The sequence below is a fragment of the Tachyglossus aculeatus genome, chromosome 1, assembly GCF_015852505.1.
Source record: "Tachyglossus aculeatus isolate mTacAcu1 chromosome 1, mTacAcu1.pri, whole genome shotgun sequence".
In the NCBI taxonomy this organism is placed as follows: Eukaryota; Metazoa; Chordata; class Mammalia; order Monotremata; family Tachyglossidae; genus Tachyglossus; species Tachyglossus aculeatus.
The window spans coordinates 80,863,945-80,884,043 of NC_052066.1; the positions used below are offsets into that span (position 1 = coordinate 80,863,945).

Genomic DNA, 20,099 nt, shown 5'->3' on the forward strand with positions numbered 1-20,099 from the left:
AGCGCTTAGTACAGTGCTCTGCACACAGTAAGTGCTCAATAAATATGATTGATTGATTGAATGCAATCTTCAGAACTGCAACAGTAAAGCACACCCAAGATCAAAGCATCTCATACATGTTGTAATTTCTCCATGTGATCTTTTTTTTTCCCTGAAGAAAACTACAGGAATATTCAAGTGATAGATGAAAGAGAAAAGATTTCTAAAAAACACTTTTGCATTTTTAGGAATTACTTTATTCATCCCCTTCTTCAAAGCTCATGAATTCAAATATCAGGGCTAGTAGTCATTTTGAATTTAAACTACAGTGCACCACATAATTTTTAGCAACTCATTCTAATCAAGTAACAGCTTCCCAAGGTCAACAAAAGATTTTCTCCGTTTTTTTCATCTTCTTCACGCCAGTTGTAAGTGACTTTGGCAGAATACTGCAAATAAATGTGTTGTGACACAAGAACCTTTCCAATGGGAATCATCACACCCTCCTGCCTAGTAAGAATTAAAAAGTAAAGTAGCAATCTGCAACAAATCAAGAAGGCTAAATAGCACAATAAGTGACTTGACTGGCTTTTAAATAAAATAAGATGGAATGTTATCCGATTGGTTAAGAAAGAACTAATTTGCCAAATAAAGTAGAAGTTGTCTTAAGTGGACATTAAATTATTTGGAACTTGTTGCTGAAAGAACATTAGTGTAGTATGAAGAGAAACTGAAAGCACTGAAAAATCAGTTTTCAGTCTTCTGTGGGAAACTATGTTCATCCATGGACTTATACCCATTATACGATTTGTCTGTTTTTTAGGCCAAGAAAACAAAGATTTTTTGATGGTTAATTAGGCTGTTTCTACACAAATCCCAATACATTAGTACGGCTATGTATGTATATGTGTATACTAATAACAATAATAATAATAATGGTATTTGTTAAGCGCTATGTGACAAGCACTTTTCTAAGCTCTGAGGTAGATAAAAGGTAATCACGTTGTCCCTCATGGAGCCCACAGTCTTAATCCCTCTTTTACAGATGAGGGAACTGAGGCACAGAGAAGTTAAGTGATTTGCCCAAAACCACACAGCTGATAAGTGGCAGAGCTGGGAGTAGAACCCACAACCTCTGACTTCCAAGCCTGTGCTCTTTCCACTAAGCCACAGAGATAATGAATACATAGACAAGCTGCTTAAAAGAACTAAAAAAAATATTTAAACCCTACTGTCACTTAAGCCAAGACAGAAAATTCAACAATTCAACTTTTGCATGGATAGTTATATTGATTAATCAAATAATAATCAATCAATCAATACTATTTATTGAGTGATTATTGTGTTCAGAGTACTGTACTAAGCACTGAGGAGAGTAAGTGCCATATGCAGAGCACTGTGCTAAGGAGAAGCAGCATGGCCTAGTAGATAGAGCATGGGCCTGGGATTCAGAAGGACCTGGGTTCTAATTTCGGCTCCTCCATTTGTCTGCTGTGAGAAGTGGGAAAGTCACTTAACTTCTCTGTGCCTTAGTTATCTCAGCTGTAAAATGAGGGTTAAGACTGTGAGCCCCTTGTGGGACAGAGACTGTGTCCATCCCAATTTGCTTTTATCTATCCCAACACTTAGTATAGGGCCTGGCACACAGTAAGAACTTAACAAATACCACCATAATTATATGTTTTATTATTATCATTATATAATATAATTTATATGCATGGTCCCTGCCCTCAAGAAACTTACTATCTAAGGCAAAACACCGTATGTTATGTTAAGGATAATGAAGTTTGCGAGCTGGGGTTTAGTAGAAGAAGGGCATCGATATATATAGGATGGAGAAAGCCAATTAAGTGCCTTGAAACCAATGGTCAGGTGTGTCAGCCTGGTGCAGAGAGTAATCGAAACTATTAGATGTTTTTGAGGAGAGTGGAAATGTGCAGAGCAATGGTTTAGAAAAATAAGGGACATTATATCGGCAGTAAGATATTTGTTGGAAAATACTTTTCTGTCAGATCATCAGATCAAGGAAACTGGATCAAATTGTGAACAAATTTTAGGGATTAGATGGCATCCACTCAAGTACAGGTACCCAGTTCAGGGGTGATACAGGGATCATTGCCTCACAACTATTTGGGTTCAACTCCCAGCTTTGTTTATGACAAGTCTTCAAAAGATCTGAGAGCTTCCTAGCAGAACTAAGTGCTCACTGAACTAAAGAAATGGAAGATAACCAAAACAACATCTGGGGTGAGCCTGGGAATTATGGATGGAACCATTTCACTTCTATATTTAACAATAATAGAATTGGTTATTAAGGTTAGTATCAGCAAACACATCCATCCAAACCGCTACCCTGCTCATTCAAGCTCTCATCCTATCCCGTCTGGACTACTGTACCAGCTTTCTCTCTTATCTCCCATCCTCGTGTCTCTCCCCACTTCAATCCATACTTCATGCTGCTGCCCGGATTGTCTTTGTCCAGAAACGCTCTGGGCATGTTACTCCCCTCCTCAAAAATCTCCAGTGGCTACCAATCAACCTATGCATCAGGCAAAAACTCCTCACTCTTGGCTTCAAGGCTGTCCATCACCTCACCCCCTCCTACCTCACCTCCCTTCTCTCCTTCTACAGCCCAGCCAGCATCCTCCACTCCTCTGCCACTAATCTCCTCACCGTGCCTCGTTCTCGCCTGTCCCGCCGTCGACCCCCAGTGCACATCATCCCCCTGGCCTGGAATGCCCTCCCTCCGCACATCCGCCAAGCTTGCTCTCTTCCTCCCTTCAAGGCCCTACTGAGAGCTCACCTCCTCCAGAAGGCCTTCCCAGACTGAGCCCCTTCCTTCCTCTCCCCCTCGTCCCCCTCTCCATCCCCCTCATCTTACCTCCTTCCCTTCCCCACAGCACCTGTACATATGTATATATGTTTGTACATATTTATTACTCTGTTTATTTATTTATTTATTTTACTTGTACATATCTATTCTATTCATTTTATTTTGTTAGTATGTTTGGTTTTGTTCTCTCTCTCTCCCTTTTAGACTGTGAGCCCACTGTTGGGTAGGGACTGTCTCTATATGTTGCCAACTTGTACTTCCCAAGCACTTAGTACAGTGCTCTGCAAACAGTAAGCACTCAATAAATACGATTGATTGATTGATTGATTAGGAGAAAGACAACATGACTTTTCTAAGGGAAAATCATGCCTTATTTATCTCCTGGAGCATTTCTGAATAAATCAATAAGCACGAGGACTGAGGGTGAGGAACATATTAGTACATAGCCCTACTGAGAGCTCACCTCCTCCAGGAGGCCTTCCCAGACTGAGCTCCCTCCTTCCTCTCCCCCTCCTCCCCCTCCCCATCCCCCCGCCTTACCTCCTTCCCCTCCCCACAGCACTTGCATATATGTATATATATTTATACGTATTTACTACTCTATTTATTTATTTTACTTGTACATATTTATTCTATTTATTTTATTTTGTTAATATGTTTTGTTTTGTTGTCTGTCTCCCCCTTCTAGACTGTGAGTCCACTGTTGGGTAGGGACCGTCTGTATATGTTGCCAACTTGTACTTCCCAAGCACCTAGTACAGTGCTCTGCACACAGTAAGCGCTCAATAAATACAATTGAAAGAATGAATATTTAGATTTTTAAGATACCTTTCACAAGATTCCACAGCAAATGCATTTATGACATTTTTCTACCACCCAGCCTGAACACCTTGCTCCTCTACTGCTAACCTTATCATCTTACCTCAATCTCGCTTATCTCATCAGGACCCCATTCCATGTCCTGCCTCTGAACTGAAAGGCCCTTCCTCCTCAAATTTGATAGAAAATTACTCTCCCCTACCCACTTCAAAGCCTTATTGAAGGCACATTTCCTCCAAAAGGCCTTCCCAGACTAAGCCCCTCCTTTTATCTTCTCCTGCTCCCTTCTGTATCACCCTGATTTGTTCCCTTATCACTTTCCCCCCTCTCAGCCCCACCGCACTTATGTTAATATCTGTAATTTATTTATTTGTATTGAAGTCTGTCTACAGCACTTATGTAAATATCTGTAATTTATTTATTTGTATCCCACCCTCAAAACTTGTAAGCTCATTGCAACAGGGATTGTGTCTGTTTATTGTTATATTGTACTCTCCCAAGCGCCTAGTACTGTGGTCTGCCCACAGTAAGCGCTCAATAAATACGACTGAATCAAATGGGAATGGAGTAAATTTCCTGTCATGGATACTAAATTGCCTAAAAGAAAGGGACAAAAAGGGGTGGGAATAAATACCACTTTTCTATATGGATAAGAAATTCTGGGATTCTTGAGGAATCATTCCTATGAATGATTAGCGGCTCATACTCTGTCCTAATCCTCCTCGACCTCTCAGCTGCCTTTGACACTGTGGACCACCCCCTTCTCCTCAACACGCTATCTGACCTTGGCTTCACAGACTCAGTCCTCTCCTGGTTCTCCTCTTATCTCTCTGGTCGTTCTTTCTCAGTCTCTTTTGCAGGCTCCTCCTCCCCCTCCCATCCTCTTACTGTGGGGGTTCCCCAAGGTTCAGTGCTTGGTCCCCTTCTGTTCTCAATCTACACTCACTCCCTTTGTTGACCTCATTCGCTCCCACAGCTTCAACTATCATCTCTACGCTGATGACACCCAGATCTACATCTCTGCCCCTGCTCTCTCCCCCTCCCTCCAGGCTCGCATTTCCTCCTGCCTTCAGGACATCTCCATCTGGATGTCTGCCCGGCACCTAAAGCTCAACATGTCGAAGACTGAGCTCCTTGTCTTCCCTCCCAAACCTTGTCCTCTCCCTGACTTTCCCATCTCTGTTGACGGCACTACCATCCTTCCCGTCTCACAAGCCCGCAACCTTGGTGTCATCCTCGACTCCGCTCTTTCATTCACCCCTCACATCCAAGCCGTCACCAAAACCTGCCGGTCTCAGCTCCGCAACATTGCCAAGATCCGCCCTTTCCTCTCCATCCAAACCGCTACCCTGCTCATTCAAGCTCTCATCCTATCCCGTCTAGACTACTGCACCAGCCTTCTCTCTGATCTCCCATCCTCGTGTCTCTCTCCACTTCAATCCATACTTCATGCTGCTGCCCGGATTATCTTTGTCCAGAAACGCTCTGGGCATATTACTCCCCTCCTCAAAAACCTCCAATGGCTACCGATCAATCTGCGTATCAGGCAGAAACTCCTCACCCTGGGCTTCAAGGCTGTCCACCACCTCGCCCCCTCCTACCTCACCTCCCTTCTCTCCTTCTCCAGCCCAGCCCGCACCCTCCGCTCCTCTGCCGCTAATCTCCTCACTGTACCTCGTTCTCGCCTGTCCCGCCATCGACCCCCGGCCCACGTCATCCCCCGGGCCTGGAATGCCCTCCCTCTGCCCATCCGCCAAGCTAGCTCTCTTCCTCCCTTCAAGGCCCTGCTGAGAGCTCACCTCCTCCAGGAGGCCTTCCCAGACTGAGCCCCTTCTTTCCTCGCCCCCTCGTCCCCCTCTCCATCCCCCCATCTTACCTCCTTCCCTTCCCCACAGCACCTGTATATATGTATATATGTTTGTACATATTTATTACTCTATTTATTTATTTATTTATTTATTTATTTATTTATTTATTTATTTATTTATTTTACTTGTACATTTCTATCTTATTTATTGCATTTTGTTGGTATGTTTGGTTCTGTTCTCTGTCTCCCCCTTTTAGACTGTGAGCCCACTGTTGGGTAGGGACTGTCTCTATGTGTTGCCAATTTGTACTTCCCAAGCGCTTAGTACAGTGCTCTGCACATAGTAAGCGCTCAATAAATACGATTGATTGATTGATTGATTGATTGGTTTGTTTAAAATATTCATACATTACCTAAAAGAAGTAGTGAACAGGAATGAATGTACTGGAATGACTACCACATAGTAAGAGCTTAAGGACTGTTGTTATCATTATCGTGAGAGCTGATTAGCCCTAAAGCAGAGCTGATTAGCCCTAAAGCCGATTGTGAAAAGATTCTACTGGAGGTGGAGGTGGATGGGCAACTATTGGAGGTTTATGAGGAGTGGGGAGACAGGAGTGGAGCAACAGGCAGCAGAGTGAAGGACAAACTGGAGCTGGGAAAAGCTGGAGGCAGGGAAATCAATAAAGGAGTTCATCATCATCATCATCAATCGCATTTATTGTGCGCTTACTGTGTGCAGAGGCTGTACTAAGCGCTTGGGAAGTACAAGTTGGCAACATATGAGGTAATGAGGTAACTGAGGCAGGATGTGACAAATGATTGGGCCACTGTCGTGGCAGTTTGGATGGAAAGGAGGGGAAGCCAGCTATTGAAAAAAAACCCAACTCCAATGTTTGTCCTATTGACAATAGGATACAGTATTGTCTGTATCCCCCTTCTAGACTGTGAGCTCACTGTTGGGTAGGAACCGTCTCTATATGTTGCCAACTTGTATTTCCCAAGCGCTTAGTACAGTGCTCCATTCCCAAATGCTCAATAAATACGATTGAATGAATGAATGAATAAGACAGCCCATTTCTTTAAGCCTAAACAAAAGTTCTAGGCAGAAAAGGAGTGATTGCCCTTTTATCATTTTCATAGCTTTATGTAGGGAAGGTGGGGAGGGTGTATAGAGAAGCTCAGTGTCCCAGCACAAGCCCAATAGTGGAGTACAAAGTGGAGGCATGGAGAGTGGTTGGATGGGGGGAGGATCTGGACAGCATGCCCTTTTGGTATTCTCCAGAATAGTTTATATGTGTTTTATGACTTTCTCTACAGAAAGTGTGCACCAGAGCTGTTCTGCCCACCACTGCGCCCAGCCTGGCTATAGCTTCCAGAGGCCACTGGTTCATTCTCTAGTTCATTGTCTGCTGTGTGACCTTGGCCAAGTCACTTAACTTCTCTGTGCCTCAGTTCCCTCATCTGTCAAATGGGGATTCAAAACTCATCTCCCCTGCTACTCAGACTATAATCCCCATGTGGGACCTGATGATATTGTATCTACCCCAGCACTTGGGTTCAGTGCATGGCACGTAGTAAGGGCCTAACACATGTGGCAATCATTATGATTATTAATAGGGTCAAAACAAATAATTAAGTAAAATATAGGACCTGTTTATTATTTATTAGTTAAAAAAAATCGGTCCTGGTTGGAGCCTTAAAAAGTAGTTGCCTGAATCTCTATCCTTAAATATAGATCCTTAAATATCCTTAAATATATATTCATTTATTTAATCATATTTATTGAACGCTTGAATGAATGTTAGAAAATCTGGGAAACAAACAGAAAGGTAGCAGAGAACAATTTAAAAAAGAAACAGAAGCCACACTCGGGAACATATTTTGCACTACGCCACACTAGCAATTGCATGTTTGGGCGCCTGACAGCTGGATCAGGAACCTCATGGAGAGGAAGTGCAGATCTCTTGGGCCACCCAAGCCCTTCCTCAGCCTTCCCTCTGCCAGATAACCGAAAGATCCAGAGACAGTAATAATAATAACAATAATCCATGATAATATGATGGTGGTATTTGTTAAGTGTTTACTATGTGCTAAGCACTGTTCTAAGCCCTGTGGTAGATAAAATGTAATCAGGTTGTCCCTCATGGAGCTCACAGTCTTAATCCCCCTTTTACAGATGACGGAACTGAGGCACAGAGAAGTTAAGTGACTTTCCCAAAGTCACACAGCTGATAAGTGGTGGAGCAAGGATTAGAACCCATGACCTCTGACTCCCAAGCCTGGGCACTTCTCACTAAGCCACACTGCTTCTCTTTGCCAAGCTGCTTATTAGTAAGAGTAAGTGATAATATTGTGACCTCTCCCATTATAGAAAGGGTGTAAAATATCATTAGCTTCTGTGTGTAGGAGTTGGTGAAATGCATAAGGGAAGAATTCAGGAGCTGAAGTTGTTTGCTAAATCATATGAATGAGTCTCATATTGTTGTGAATTCAATGAAGTGATAGGAAAAGAAAACCAAGCGTAAGTTTTCTCTGACCTCTTTCCTACTGAATAATATGAAAAGTCATCAGACATAGGTCACCTGATAAAGAAGTGAAGTTCTGTTGAATAATTAAGGTGACATAAAGGTATAAGTCATTATTGCCTGATGACAGGTCTTTAAAAAGGATGAGACATCTGGTGAAGCTCAGAACACAATGCATTGGGAAGATCAGTAATGTCTTTGGTGCATTTCTCTTTCCTTCCCCTTAATTAAAGAGAAGCTTTTACATCTGTCGAAGCATTAAAGCAACTTTTAAATTTGTTTGCTTTTCATATCTTCCACATTTTTCCACCTGGTGCCCTTTCATTTTGAAAAACGTTCTAATCAGTTAGTATAACCTCCATGAGGTTATTAAAGAAGAGGAAAATAATTCCTGTTCGAGGAGGCCACAATACACAGTGACTGCTTAGGTAATATCGGAAGAAAATGTTCCTTGAATTTTAGCCATTCTATGCCAGAGCTTATCAGTGTTTCATCTATCATAAAAAGAAATTCAAATGATGAGAAGGGGATAAAGCCCTGCCCCACCGTACAGGTCAGAGACTGCCAATTATTGAAAGGAGGATCAGTTACTGATGTTAGTGTATTTCTCAAATTTAACTTTTTTTTTTTCTGGTATCATAGAGGAAAGCCCTGTTGGGCCCAAGTATGACTTTTCCGGACAAGCGTACCCTAAAATTTTCCCCCAGAGACCGATGTAGCTCACCAAGAAGGTACTGCAGAAGGGCAGATGGAAAAAGGACAGAATGGAATAGAAAGGCACAGGGTGGTGGTTAGGGCAGTCACCAAAATGGTGTAAAGGTCCCAAGTCTCCAGGACTGAATGTCAGTCAGGTGAGAAAGCCAACACTGCCACCTGAACTAGCTCTCTGGGCTCCACAGATTCCTCCACACTAGGGCCACAGCAAGTCTCCACAAACAGGGAGGATAATCCCTGCTACTTTTCCCAAAAGTAATTCCAGTCTCTTCAAGCCCACTAACAGCCTTTATCATAGGGGGAAAGGAGCTGGGGAAGAATGAAGAGTATTTTTTTCTTTAAGGAGGAAGTTTAAACTGGGATGTTGCCATAACAAAATAATAAGCAGGGTCTGGGACAGATTATAGGCAAATATTGTTTGGTCACAACTCCACTTTTTCAACATAACAAAGGTTTTGTGCCAGAAGAGGGCAATATCCCTATTTTGCACCACCTAATAAAACCAAGCATAGACATGTGCAAAAGAAGATATGCATTTAAAATATGCCTGCTTGTGAGACCCAAAATTTGCTAACAACACTTTTAATTTGTCAGATTTCTCACATTCTTTGAGTTTCTATCCCAGCGCATGAATATGTGTGCAATGCAAAATGCACCAGAAATTCACCCTGCCAAAATTTCTGCCAGGTCATTTTTGCACACAATAATGTTTAATCTTCATACTCTCCCTCTGACCTGTCCAATAACCTCACATTTGAAGAATTCATTGAGCTCAAATGCTCAAATATCTTTAATAATTGGGGAGGGAGAGGGAATGTCTTAGATGGCACAAGATTAAAAAAAAAATCAACCAATCTGACAAGAATGTTTCAGGATTCAAGATTACCGTGCATTTCTCTTGAGTTTTAGTGTTCTTTTGCTGGCTTTCAAACTGGAACTGAATTTGTCCCTCAGAAACTTGTTCAGCTTTCTGCAATTCTTATTTCCCAGCCTATCTTCCTTTTAAAAAAAAAACAAAATTCCCCTACTCTATCGGCCTTCCAAACACCACAGTTATGAGTCGTGGCTGGGAATAGAAGGCATAGTTATTGCCTGAAGAAATACAGTGAAGTGTCTTGCAACTGAATCACAAAGTATCAATGTGTCTTTCAGTTTTGGGGAGAGATCCCAACATTGTTTGCAGAAGGCACAGAAATGGAAGTGCTTTATCCTAGAAGAGTTTCCTGATGAATCAATTGGGAATCCACCTTTGACATATTAGACTGAAAATTAATAGTATTCACTATTCCCAAATTCTCAAATATATTCCAAAAGAGACTTGGGATATTTCATAAATTTGGGTCCTCGTTCCATTTTGAATTTGTTTACATATCCCAATTTAAGGATCATGATGAAGTGCTTTTTGTTCATAAGCTCAAAAACAAAACATGACAGGTACAGTTACAGTAAACATTATTAGCGTGTGCCTAATGGACATAAAGTTTTCAAAAAAATTGACGTCTGAAAAATATCCTGCCTTCTGACAACTTATAAAGGACCTAAGAAAGTGTTCACCTTTGCCTAGGTGTAGCAGAAACATCCAAAAACCTAAACTGCTCTCTGCAACAATTGGAAAATGCATCCTCTGCTCAGACTGGGCTTGGTAGATAACGGGATCAAAATCAGGGTCTCGGGAGACCGTCTAAGAAGCTCTAATTCATAAGATTCGTCACGATGGCAACCAACACTGCAAAGGAACTCTAAAATGCCAGGAAATAATTTAACCTAAATATTTCTTCCAAGGACTTGAAGAATACCTGCACCTCTGGGAGAGTCCCGCCAAGAGTTCCGTGGGAAAACGTTCAAATAGAGTCTGCCAAAGTGCTTTTTTTCTGAATCCTTCCACGGGGGGAACTCACTCCCGCAGTTTGTTTTATTTATTTAGTAAAGAGGACTAGGAGAGGGGAGAGCTAAAACTATTCACACCCCCTAACTCCTAAACGAGCCCGACCGAACAAGGGCACGAAACCCTCAAGTCAGGGAATTTCTTGCCCTAAAGAGCTCTGCCCTTTTCACGTTGGGTCCCAAGTACTTGCCATGGCCATCAACTTGTTCAAGAAACGGCTACACGTGCTTTCGTCCCACCTGTGTATATTTGTACATACTTATTACTCTATTTTATTAATGATGTGTATATAGCTATAAATCTATTTATTCTGATGGTATTGACACCTGCCTACTTGTTTTGTTTTGTTGTCTGTCTTCCCCTTCTAGACTGTGAGCCTGTTGTTGGGTAGGGGCCGCCTCTATACGCTGCCGATTTGTACTTCCCAAGCGCTTAGTACAGTGCTCTCCACGCAGTAAGAGCTCAATAAATACGATTCAATTAACTAATTAATTAATTGATTCAGCTGAGCAGCCCCCAGCCCGAGACCCTCCCCCTAAATATCCCCAGCTCCTCCATTGCCCAGGGAAGAGAGTGAGGCCGCGGGAGTGGGGAGGACACGGTGGGCGGTCCTCCTTTGCTCCGGCCATCCCGGCCCCTCTAGATCAATCAATCAATCAATCAATCGTATTTATTGAGCGCTTACTGTGTGCAGAGCACTGTACTAAGCGCTTGGGAAGTACAAGTTGGGAACATATAGAAGCGAGAAGCAGCGTGGCTCAGTGGAAAGAGCCCGGGCTTTGGAGTCAGAGGTCATGGGTTCAAATCCCGCTCCGCCAATTGTCAGCTGTGTGACTTTGGGCAAGTCACTTAACTCCTCTGTGCCTCAGTTAACTCATCTGTAAAATGGGGGTTAAGACTGTGCGCCCCCCGTGGGACAACCTGATCAGCTTGTAACCTCCCCATCGCTTAGAACAGTGCTTTGCACATAGTAAGCGCTTAACAAATGCCATGATTATTATATAGAGACGGTCCCTGCCCAACAGTGGGCTCGCTCACAGTCTAAAAGGGGGAGACGGAGAACAAAACCAAACATACTAACAAAATACAATAAATAGAATAGATATGTACAAGGTCAGCCGGGCATCCTCCCAGGGGGCTTCCTGGAGGAGCACTGGTCCAGACGCCCCCTCCTCTCCCTCTCCCTGTCCCCGCCCCCCAGGCAGCTGTCCGGAAGGCTCGGCTGGTAGGATTGTCCCGGAGGACGACTCCTCCGGGAGGTTCTCCCCCGGGCCAGGGGGCTGCCCGGAGGGGGGCTGCCTCACACTGACCACTCCCCTCCCGGGGACTCTCCCATCAGGCTTCCCCCCGCCCCAGGCTGACCACTCCCCGAGGGAGCTCCCAGGGGGGCCCAAACTGACCACTCCCCCAGGGAGCTCCCCCCAAAACTGACCGCTTCCCCCAGGCTGCTCCGGGGGGCTTCTCCCCCAAACTGACCACTCCCCCAGGAGGCTCCCCCGGGGGGGCTTCCCCCCCAAAACTGACCACATCCCCCAGGCTTCACCGGGGGACTTCCCCCCCCAACTGACCACTTCCCCAGGGGGCTCCGCCGGGGTGATTGCCCCCAAAACTGACCACTCCCCCAGGGGGGCTTCTCCACAAAACTGACCACTCCCCCAAGGGGCTCCCCCCAAACTGACCCCTCCCCTCAGGCTCCCCAGGGGGCTTCCCCCCTCAAACTGCCCACTCCCCGAGGGGGCTTCCCCAGGCTGACCACTCCCCCCGGGGAGGAGGGAGGGGGCTGCCCCAGACTAACTCCCCGGGGGGCTTCCCCCCCAAACTGATCACTTCCCCAGGGGGCTCCCCCGGGGTGATTCCCCCCCCAAACTGACCACTCCCCCAGGGGGGCTTCTCCACAAAACTGACCACTCCCCCAAGGGGTTACCCCCCAAACTGACCCCTCCCCCCAGGTTCCCCAGGGGGCTTCCCCCCAAAAACTGCCCACTCTCCCAGGGGGCTCCCCCGGAGGGCTTCCCCAGGCTGACCACTCCCCCCCGGGGAGGAAGGAGGGGGCTGCCCCAGACTAACTCCCCGGGGGGCTTCCCCCCAAACTGACCACTTCCCCAGGGGGCTTCCCCCCAAACTGCCCACTCCCCCAGACGGATTCCCCGGTGAAGGGGGTTCCCCAGGCTGACGTCTCCCCTGGGCTGCTCCAGATAAGCTCCCCGGGGGTCTTCCCCCCGAAAGTGGCCAGTCCGTCCGGGAGGAGCTCCCCCGGCCCGACGACTGCCCCGAGGAGGGTCAGCCCCAGCCTCGCGGCCCCTCGGTTGGGCCGGCCGGACGACTCCTCCACGAAGCCCTCCGGGGTCCGGACGACTCTCCCTCGACAGCCCCGGCAGGAGGCCGGGGGGGCGGTGACGGGTGGCGGGGTTAAGGAGGTACTGACCGGCGGTGGGCAGGTCGGGGACGAGCTGCGGGGCTCCGATGTGGCGGATCTGAAAGGCGGTGCGCACCTCGTGGCAGCTGGGGGCCCGGCCGCCGGCCCCGGGCCCGGAGCCCGCCTCCGCCAGGGCCGGGGCCGGGGCCGGGGCCACCAGGGCCACCAGGGCCACCACCAGGGCCACCACCAGGGCCACCGGCCCCCAGCCCCGCGCCCGGGCGCCGGCCTTCCTCCGCCGCTCACCGGCCATGGCAGCGCATTCCCCCCCCGGGCAGCCCCGGACGCTCAGCCCCAAAGCCCGGGGACGGGGCAGCCGGGGGCTCCGACCGGGGACACCGCGGGGGAAAACCCGGGGGCAGCGCCAGAAGGACCAGGGGGAGGACCGGGAGCAGGAGGAGGGGGGCGAGGAACCAAAACCGGGAGCAGGAGGAGGAGGAGGGACCAACTGGAAGAGGAGGAGGAGGAGGAGGACTGAGAGAGGAGGAGGAGGAGGAGGGAAGAGCAGGAGCAGGAGGAGAACCAGGAGGAGAAGGGGGTGGAGGAGGAGGAGGATCAGGAGGAGGAGGATGAGGGACGAACTGGAAGAGAAAGAGGAGGAGAAGGAGGACCAGGAGGAGAAGGGGGAGGAGGAGGAGAATCAGGAGGAGAGAAGGGCAAGAAGAGGTGGAGGAGGATCAGGAGGAGGAGGAGGAGGGATGAACTGGAAGAGAAGGAGGAGGAGGAGAAGGAGGACTAAGAGAGGAGGAGGAGGAGGAGGAGAACCAGGAGGAGGAAACCAGGAGGAGAAGGGGGAAGAGGAGGAGGACCAGGAGGAGGAGGAAGAGGGATGAACTAGAAGAGAAGGAGGAGGAGAAGGAGGACTAAGAGAGGAGGAGGAGGAGGAGGAGAACCAGGAGGAGGAAACCAGGAGGAGGAGGAGGAGGAGAACCAGGAGGAGGAAACCAGGAGGAGGAGGAGGAGGAGAACCAGGAGGAGGAAACCAGGAGGAGGAGGAGGAGGAGGCCCAGGAGGAGAGAAGAGCAGGAGGAGGATCAGGAGGCGGAGGAAGAAGGATGAACTGGAAGAGGAGGAGAAGGAGGACTAAGAGAGGAGGAGGAGGGAAGAGCAGCAGGAGGAAACCAGGAGGAGAAGGGGGAAGAGGAGGAGCACCAGGAGGAGAGAAGAGCAGGAGGAGGATCAGGAGGAAGAGGGATGAACTAGAAGAGAAGGAGGAGAAGGAGGACTAAGAGAGGAGGAGGAGGAAAAGGGATGAACTGGAAGAGAAGGAGGATTAAGAGAGGAGAAGGAGGAGGAGGAGGGATGAACTGGAAGAGAAGGAGGAGGAGGAAGAGGTGGAGGAGGATCAGGAGGAGGAGGAGGAGGGATGAACTGGAAGAGAACGAGGAGGAGGAGAAGGAGGACTAAGAGAGGAGGAGGAGGAGGAGGAGAACCAGGAGGAGGAAACCAGGAGGAGAAGGGGGAAGAGGAGGAGGACCAGGAGGAGGAGGAAGAGGGATGAACTAGAAGAGAAGGAGGAGGAGAAGGAGGACTAAGAGAGGGGGAGGAGGAGGGAAGAGCAGGAGGAGGAGGAGAACCAGGAGGAGGAAACCAGGAGGAGGAGGAGAACCAGGAGGAGGAAACCAGGAGGAGGAGGAGGAGGAGAACCAGGAGGAGGAAACCAGGAGGAGGAGGAGGAGGAGGCCCAGGAGGAGAGAAGAGCAGGAGGAGGATCAGGAGGCGGAGGAAGAAGGATGAACTGGAAGAGGAGGAGAAGGAGGACTAAGAGAGGAGGAGGAGGGAAGAGCAGCAGGAGGAAACCAGGAGGAGAAGGGGGAAGAGGAGGAGCACCAGGAGGAGAGAAGAGCAGGAGGAGGATCAGGAGGAAGAGGGATGAACTAGAAGAGAAGGAGGAGGAGAAGGAGGACTAAGAGAGGAGGAGGAGGAAAAGGGATGAACTGGAAGAGAAGGAGGACTAAGAGAGGAGAAGGAGGAGGAGGAGGGATGAACTGGAAGAGAAGGAGGAGGAGGAAGAGGATTAAGAGAGGAGGAGGAGGGAAGAGCAGGAGGAGGAGGAGAACCAGGAGGAGGAAACAGGAGGAGAAGGGGGAGGAGGAGGAGAACCAGGAGGAGGAAACAGGAGGAGAAGGGGGAGGAGGAGGAGGACCAGGAGGAGAGAAGAGCAGGAGGAGGAGGAAGAGGAGGAGGAGGATCAGCAGGAGGAGGAAGAGGGATGAACTGGAAGAGAAAGAGGAGGAGAAGAAGGACCAGGAGGAGGAAGGAAAAGCAGTAGGTGGAGGAAGAGGAGGACCAGGAGGAGAAAGGAAAAGCAGGAGGTGGAGGAGGAGGAGGACCAGAAGAGGAAGAGAGGTGAACTGGAAGAGAAGGAGGAGGAAGAGGAGGACCAGGAGGAGAAAGAGGAGGAGGAGGAGGAGGATCAGCAGGAGGAGGAAGAGGGATGAACTGGAAGAGAAAGAGGAGGAGAAGAAGGACCAGGAGGAGGAAGGAAAAGCAGTAGGTGGAGGAAGAGGAGGACCAGGAGGAGAAAGGAAAAGCAGGAGGTGGAGGAGGAGGAGGACCAGAAGAGGAAGAGGGGTGAACTGGAAGAGAAGGAGGAGGAAGAGGAGGACCAGGAGGAGAAAGAGAAGGAGGAGGAGGAGGAAGGAAGTGCAGGAGGAGGAGGAGAACCAGGAGGAGAAGGGGGAGGAGGAGGAGGAGGAAGGAAGAGCAGGAGGTGGAGGACAACCAGGAGGAGAAGGGGGAGGAGGAGAAGAACCAGGAGGAGAGAAGAGCAAGAAGAGGAGGAGGAGGATCAGGAGGAGGAGGAAGAGGGACAAACTGGAAGAGAAGGAGGAGGAGAAAGAGGACCAGGAGGAGAAAGAGGAGGAGGGAGGAGGAGAAGCAGTAGGAAAGAAGAGCAGAAAGAGGAAGAGGAGGAGGAGGGTCAGGAGGAGGAGGAAGAAAAAGCAGGGGGAGGAGAAGGAGAAAAGAGAGAGGAGAAGGAGGAGAAGGGCAAGAGAAGGACAGGAAGAGGAAAAGGAGGACCAGGAGGAGAAGGAAGAGGAGGGAAGAGCAGGAGGAGGAGGAGGAAAAGGAGGACCCGGGGGAGGAGCAGGAGAAGGATGGAGGAGGAGGACGGCCAGGAGGAGGAAGGAAGAGTGGGAGGAGGAGGAGGAAAAGGAGGACCAGGAGGAGGAGGAAGAGGGATGAAAAAGAGGGAAGAGAAGGAGGAGGAGGAGGGAAGAACAGGAGGAGGAGAACCAGGAATTGAAGGGGGAGGAGGAGAAGGAGGACCAGGAGGCGAGGAGAGCAGGAGGATGAAGAGGAGGAGGAGGATCAGGAAAAGGAGATGGAGAAGGAGGAGGAGAAAAGGGAGAGGAGCAGGAGGAGAAGGAGGAGGGAAAGGAGGACCAGGAGGAGAAGGAAGAGGAGGGAAGACTAGGAGGAGGAAAAGGAGGACCAGGAGGAGAAGGAAGATGAAAGAACAGGAGGAGGAGGAAAAGGAGGACTACGAAGAGAAGGAGAAAAAGGGAAGAGGCAGGAGCGCAGCGCTGTGTTGCGCTGCGCTGCGCTATCAACGCCCGGACAAAGTTGCCTTCGCCGCCAGGAGGGAAGGAGGGAGGGAGAGAAGGAGGGTCGGGGGGAAGGGAGCGTGCGGGAGCCGGAGGGCAGAGGGGAGAAGGGCGAGGAGGAACGGAGGGCCCTTCCAACGTGTTCGAGGCGGCCGCGCCCAAGGACTGGTCCAGCTGAGTGCGTGCTCCTCGTCCTCCCCATCCCCGGCCCCCCGGCAGGGACTGCGGGCTGGGAAGGGGGACCCCCGGGGCGGGGAGGGGAGAGAGGTAGAGGTAGAGGTGCCCGGAGAGGCTGGAGCTCCCCTCCCATACCCCGCTCATCCGATTTGATCTCCCTTCCCCCTTTAATTAGCAGCGTGGCTCAGAGTCAAGAGCCCGGGCTTGGGAGTCAGAGGTCGTGGGTTCTAATCCCGGCTCCACCACATGTCAGCTGTGCGACTTTGGGCGAGTCACTATATTTTTCTGGGCCTCAGTTATCTCATCTGGAAAATGGGGATGAAGACTGTGAGCCCCAGGTGGGACAACCTATTTACCTTGCATCTACCCAGTGCTTAGAACAATGCATGGCACGTAGTAACCGCTTAAATACCAAAATTATTTTTTTAACAAGGCACTGAAAAGAACCTGCAGACAAGTACCGTCCCTCCCTCTGTCCACCCACCAGGCCAACGGTCAGCAGGCGGCCGCTCTTTCTCCCGGGATCCGGCAGGATCCAGGAATCCATAGGTGGCTACCGAAGGACCTCACCGACATTGGCTTTCCCGCTCTCCAGGGTCCCTTTCCTCCATCCTCTCCCCCCATCCACTTCACCCCAATGTCACCTGAAAGAAAAAGAGGCCTTTCAGCTGAGCGATTCCCGCAGGAATCACGTTCGATACGATTTTTAGGATTGCATTTCGAACACACAATTCAGAGGAAGTTTCCAAGGAACTTTCGCAAAGTGATGAATGGAATGAAATAGCAACCTTCTGCGCGTGCTTTCCAGCACCCCAAAGAGATTTTTGCATCATTCCAGATGTCAGGTCGGCTGGGAAAGGATAGATTTACAGGAGGGGTCAAGGGCTTAGAGAGCCCACAGGAATTTCCTTAAAATACATGATCGTTAAGAGAAAATTGTGAAAAGGCAGTTTCCTTCCCCCCTTTCTTTTCAAGATAGCCGTGGATTCTGAAATAATTCAAAACAGAGTGGGAAAATAATTGCTGATTTAAAAATCATCAGCTATGCAGAGAGATTTGATTGGAAAACATGAAACTTCAAATCATCATCAGTAGTAGTAAATATTAAAAATAATAATGATGGTATTTGCTAAGCACTTACTAGGTGCCACTATTTCAAAGAATTCCCATCAAGTACGGTATATTTCCATCTCCGACAGTCACTGACACGCACCTTTGTATACTTCATTTCTTTGGATTTTTTTTTTTACTCCTTTTTTTCATTTCACCAAATTTGCCTTCAAACACAATATAACATCCATATTTATTGACTACCAGATTTTAGCTTCTGTGGAGAATAACAAAATAAGAATAAATTCCCATCATTGAGGAGTGTAGAAACTAATGGGAACAGAATTAAAGGAAAAAAGGACTCATGCGTACACACTGCATTAAAAAGAAAAAATCAAGTGCCAGGTGTATGAAAGTCAAGTGTACAGAAAATTTTGAGTTACACTTAAGTGCTGGAATAGATGGAGTCTATGTGGGACAAGTGGTTCAAGTGCAGCTAGTTTGGGAAGACATATGTAGAAGAGTCTCTTTGTGGGGTTATAAAGGGGTGTGAATTGGCAAAGAGCAGGGATTTCCTGCCAGGGGGAATAGAATGAGCAGTGACTAGCATGTAAGAAAGTCAGGTGTCAGGAAAGTTGAGCAAGCTTCTGATCTACAAAATGAATAGTTGGGTTTTATCTGGGAGACAATTTCTTGATTTAGATTGTCCTATATATCTCAAAGCAAAATTCCAGAGTAGGGCGTTACGTTCCTTATTTCTATCAAGTGAGCATGCATGTCAAAAGAATAGCAGAGGGTCAGAGGACTGAAAGGTACTTAGAGAAGCAGTGGAAAGAGCATTGGCTTGGGAGTTAGTGGTCATGGGTTCTAATCCCAGCTCTGCCACTTATCGGCTGTGTGACTTTGGGCAAGTCACTTAACTTCTCTGTGCCTCAGTTACCTCATCTGTAAAGTGGGGATTAAGATTGTGAGCCCCATGTGGGACACCCTGATCACCTTGCATCCCCCCCAGCGCTTTGAACAGTGCTGTGCACATAGTAAGCGCTTAACAAATACCATCATTATTATTATTGTTACAGGCGCTGCTGGGGACTCTAAGGGGGCTGGTCAATCAGTCAATCATATTTCTGGAGTGCTTATCATGTGCAGAGTACTGTACTAAGTGCTTGGGAGAGTATACCATAACAATAGAACAGATACATTCCCTGCCCACAATGAGGTTTTAGTCTAAAGCGTTACTGAAAAGTATACTCTCTCTTTGGTCTCGCATAGGCGCTTGTGTGATGCATCAAGTAGCCTAAACATGGTGAATGGGACAAGAGGAGAAAGGGGAATGAACTGTGAGTGTCTCTCAAGGTTCAGTTCTGGGTCCCTTTCTATTCTCCATCTACACCCACTGCCTTAGAGAACTCATTCACTCCCATGGCTTCAACAACCACCTCTAGGAGGCTGATACCCAAATCTACATCTCCAGACCTGATCATTCTCCTTCTCTGAAGTCTCACATTTCCTCCTGCCTTAGAGACGTCTCTACTTGGATGTCCTCCCATCACCTCAAAGTTAGACATGTCTAAAACAGAACTTCTTATCTTCATTCATTCAGTTGCATTTATTGAGCACCTACTGTGTACCAATCACTGTAATGAGCTCTTGGGAAAGTACAAACCCTGTCCTCCCTCTGACTTTCCCATCACGGTAGATGGCACCACCATCCTTCCTGTCTCTCTGCCTCTGACTCCTCACCCACGTCCAGCCTTGGGACTGGAATACACTCCTTCCTCAAATCTGGCATACAATTACTTCCCCAACTATTCAAAGCCTTACTGGGGGCACATCTCCTCCAAGAGGCTTTCCCTGACTGAACCCCCCTTTCCTCTTCTCCCACTCCAGCACCCTGACTTGCTCCTCTGTGCTCATCCTCCCTCCCAGCCCTCTGCACTCATGCACATATCTGTAATTTATTTATATTAACATCTGTGTCCTCTAGACTGTAAGCTCACTGTGGCCACACTGCTTCTCCTACGAACTAACAGAGAGATTGTTAATGCGATTATATTCATTGATTCCTCTCACTTTTTTTTTAATTGTACATTAGAATAGTTGCAGCAGTAGTTATGAAAGTCTCTAAATAACAGAGTACATCTGTTATTGCTGTACTGGGCTCTCCCAGGCACTTGTACACACAGTAAACACTCAATAAATACTATTGAATGAATGAACCCATGACCTTCTGACTTCAAAGTCCATGCACTATTCATTACTCCATGCTGCTTCTCTAAGCCATGCTGGGATATGGACTGTGTCCCACCTGATTGGCTTGTATTTACCCCCAGCACTGAG

The 20,099-nt window shown here is 48.1% G+C and overlaps 1 protein-coding gene across 1 annotated transcript in view; it reads right to left on the reverse strand.

Annotated features, from left to right (window-relative positions):
• Positions 1-13,234, reverse strand: part of LOC119926909 (glypican-5-like) — a 931,977-nt gene extending 918,743 nt beyond the window's left edge. Inside the window, exon 1 of the mRNA XM_038745374.1 lies at positions 12,991-13,234. Coding sequence (XP_038601302.1) covers positions 12,991-13,234 — 244 coding nt within the window. The remainder of the gene's footprint in view (positions 1-12,990) is intronic.
• Between the last annotated feature and the right edge of the window lie 6,865 nt (positions 13,235-20,099).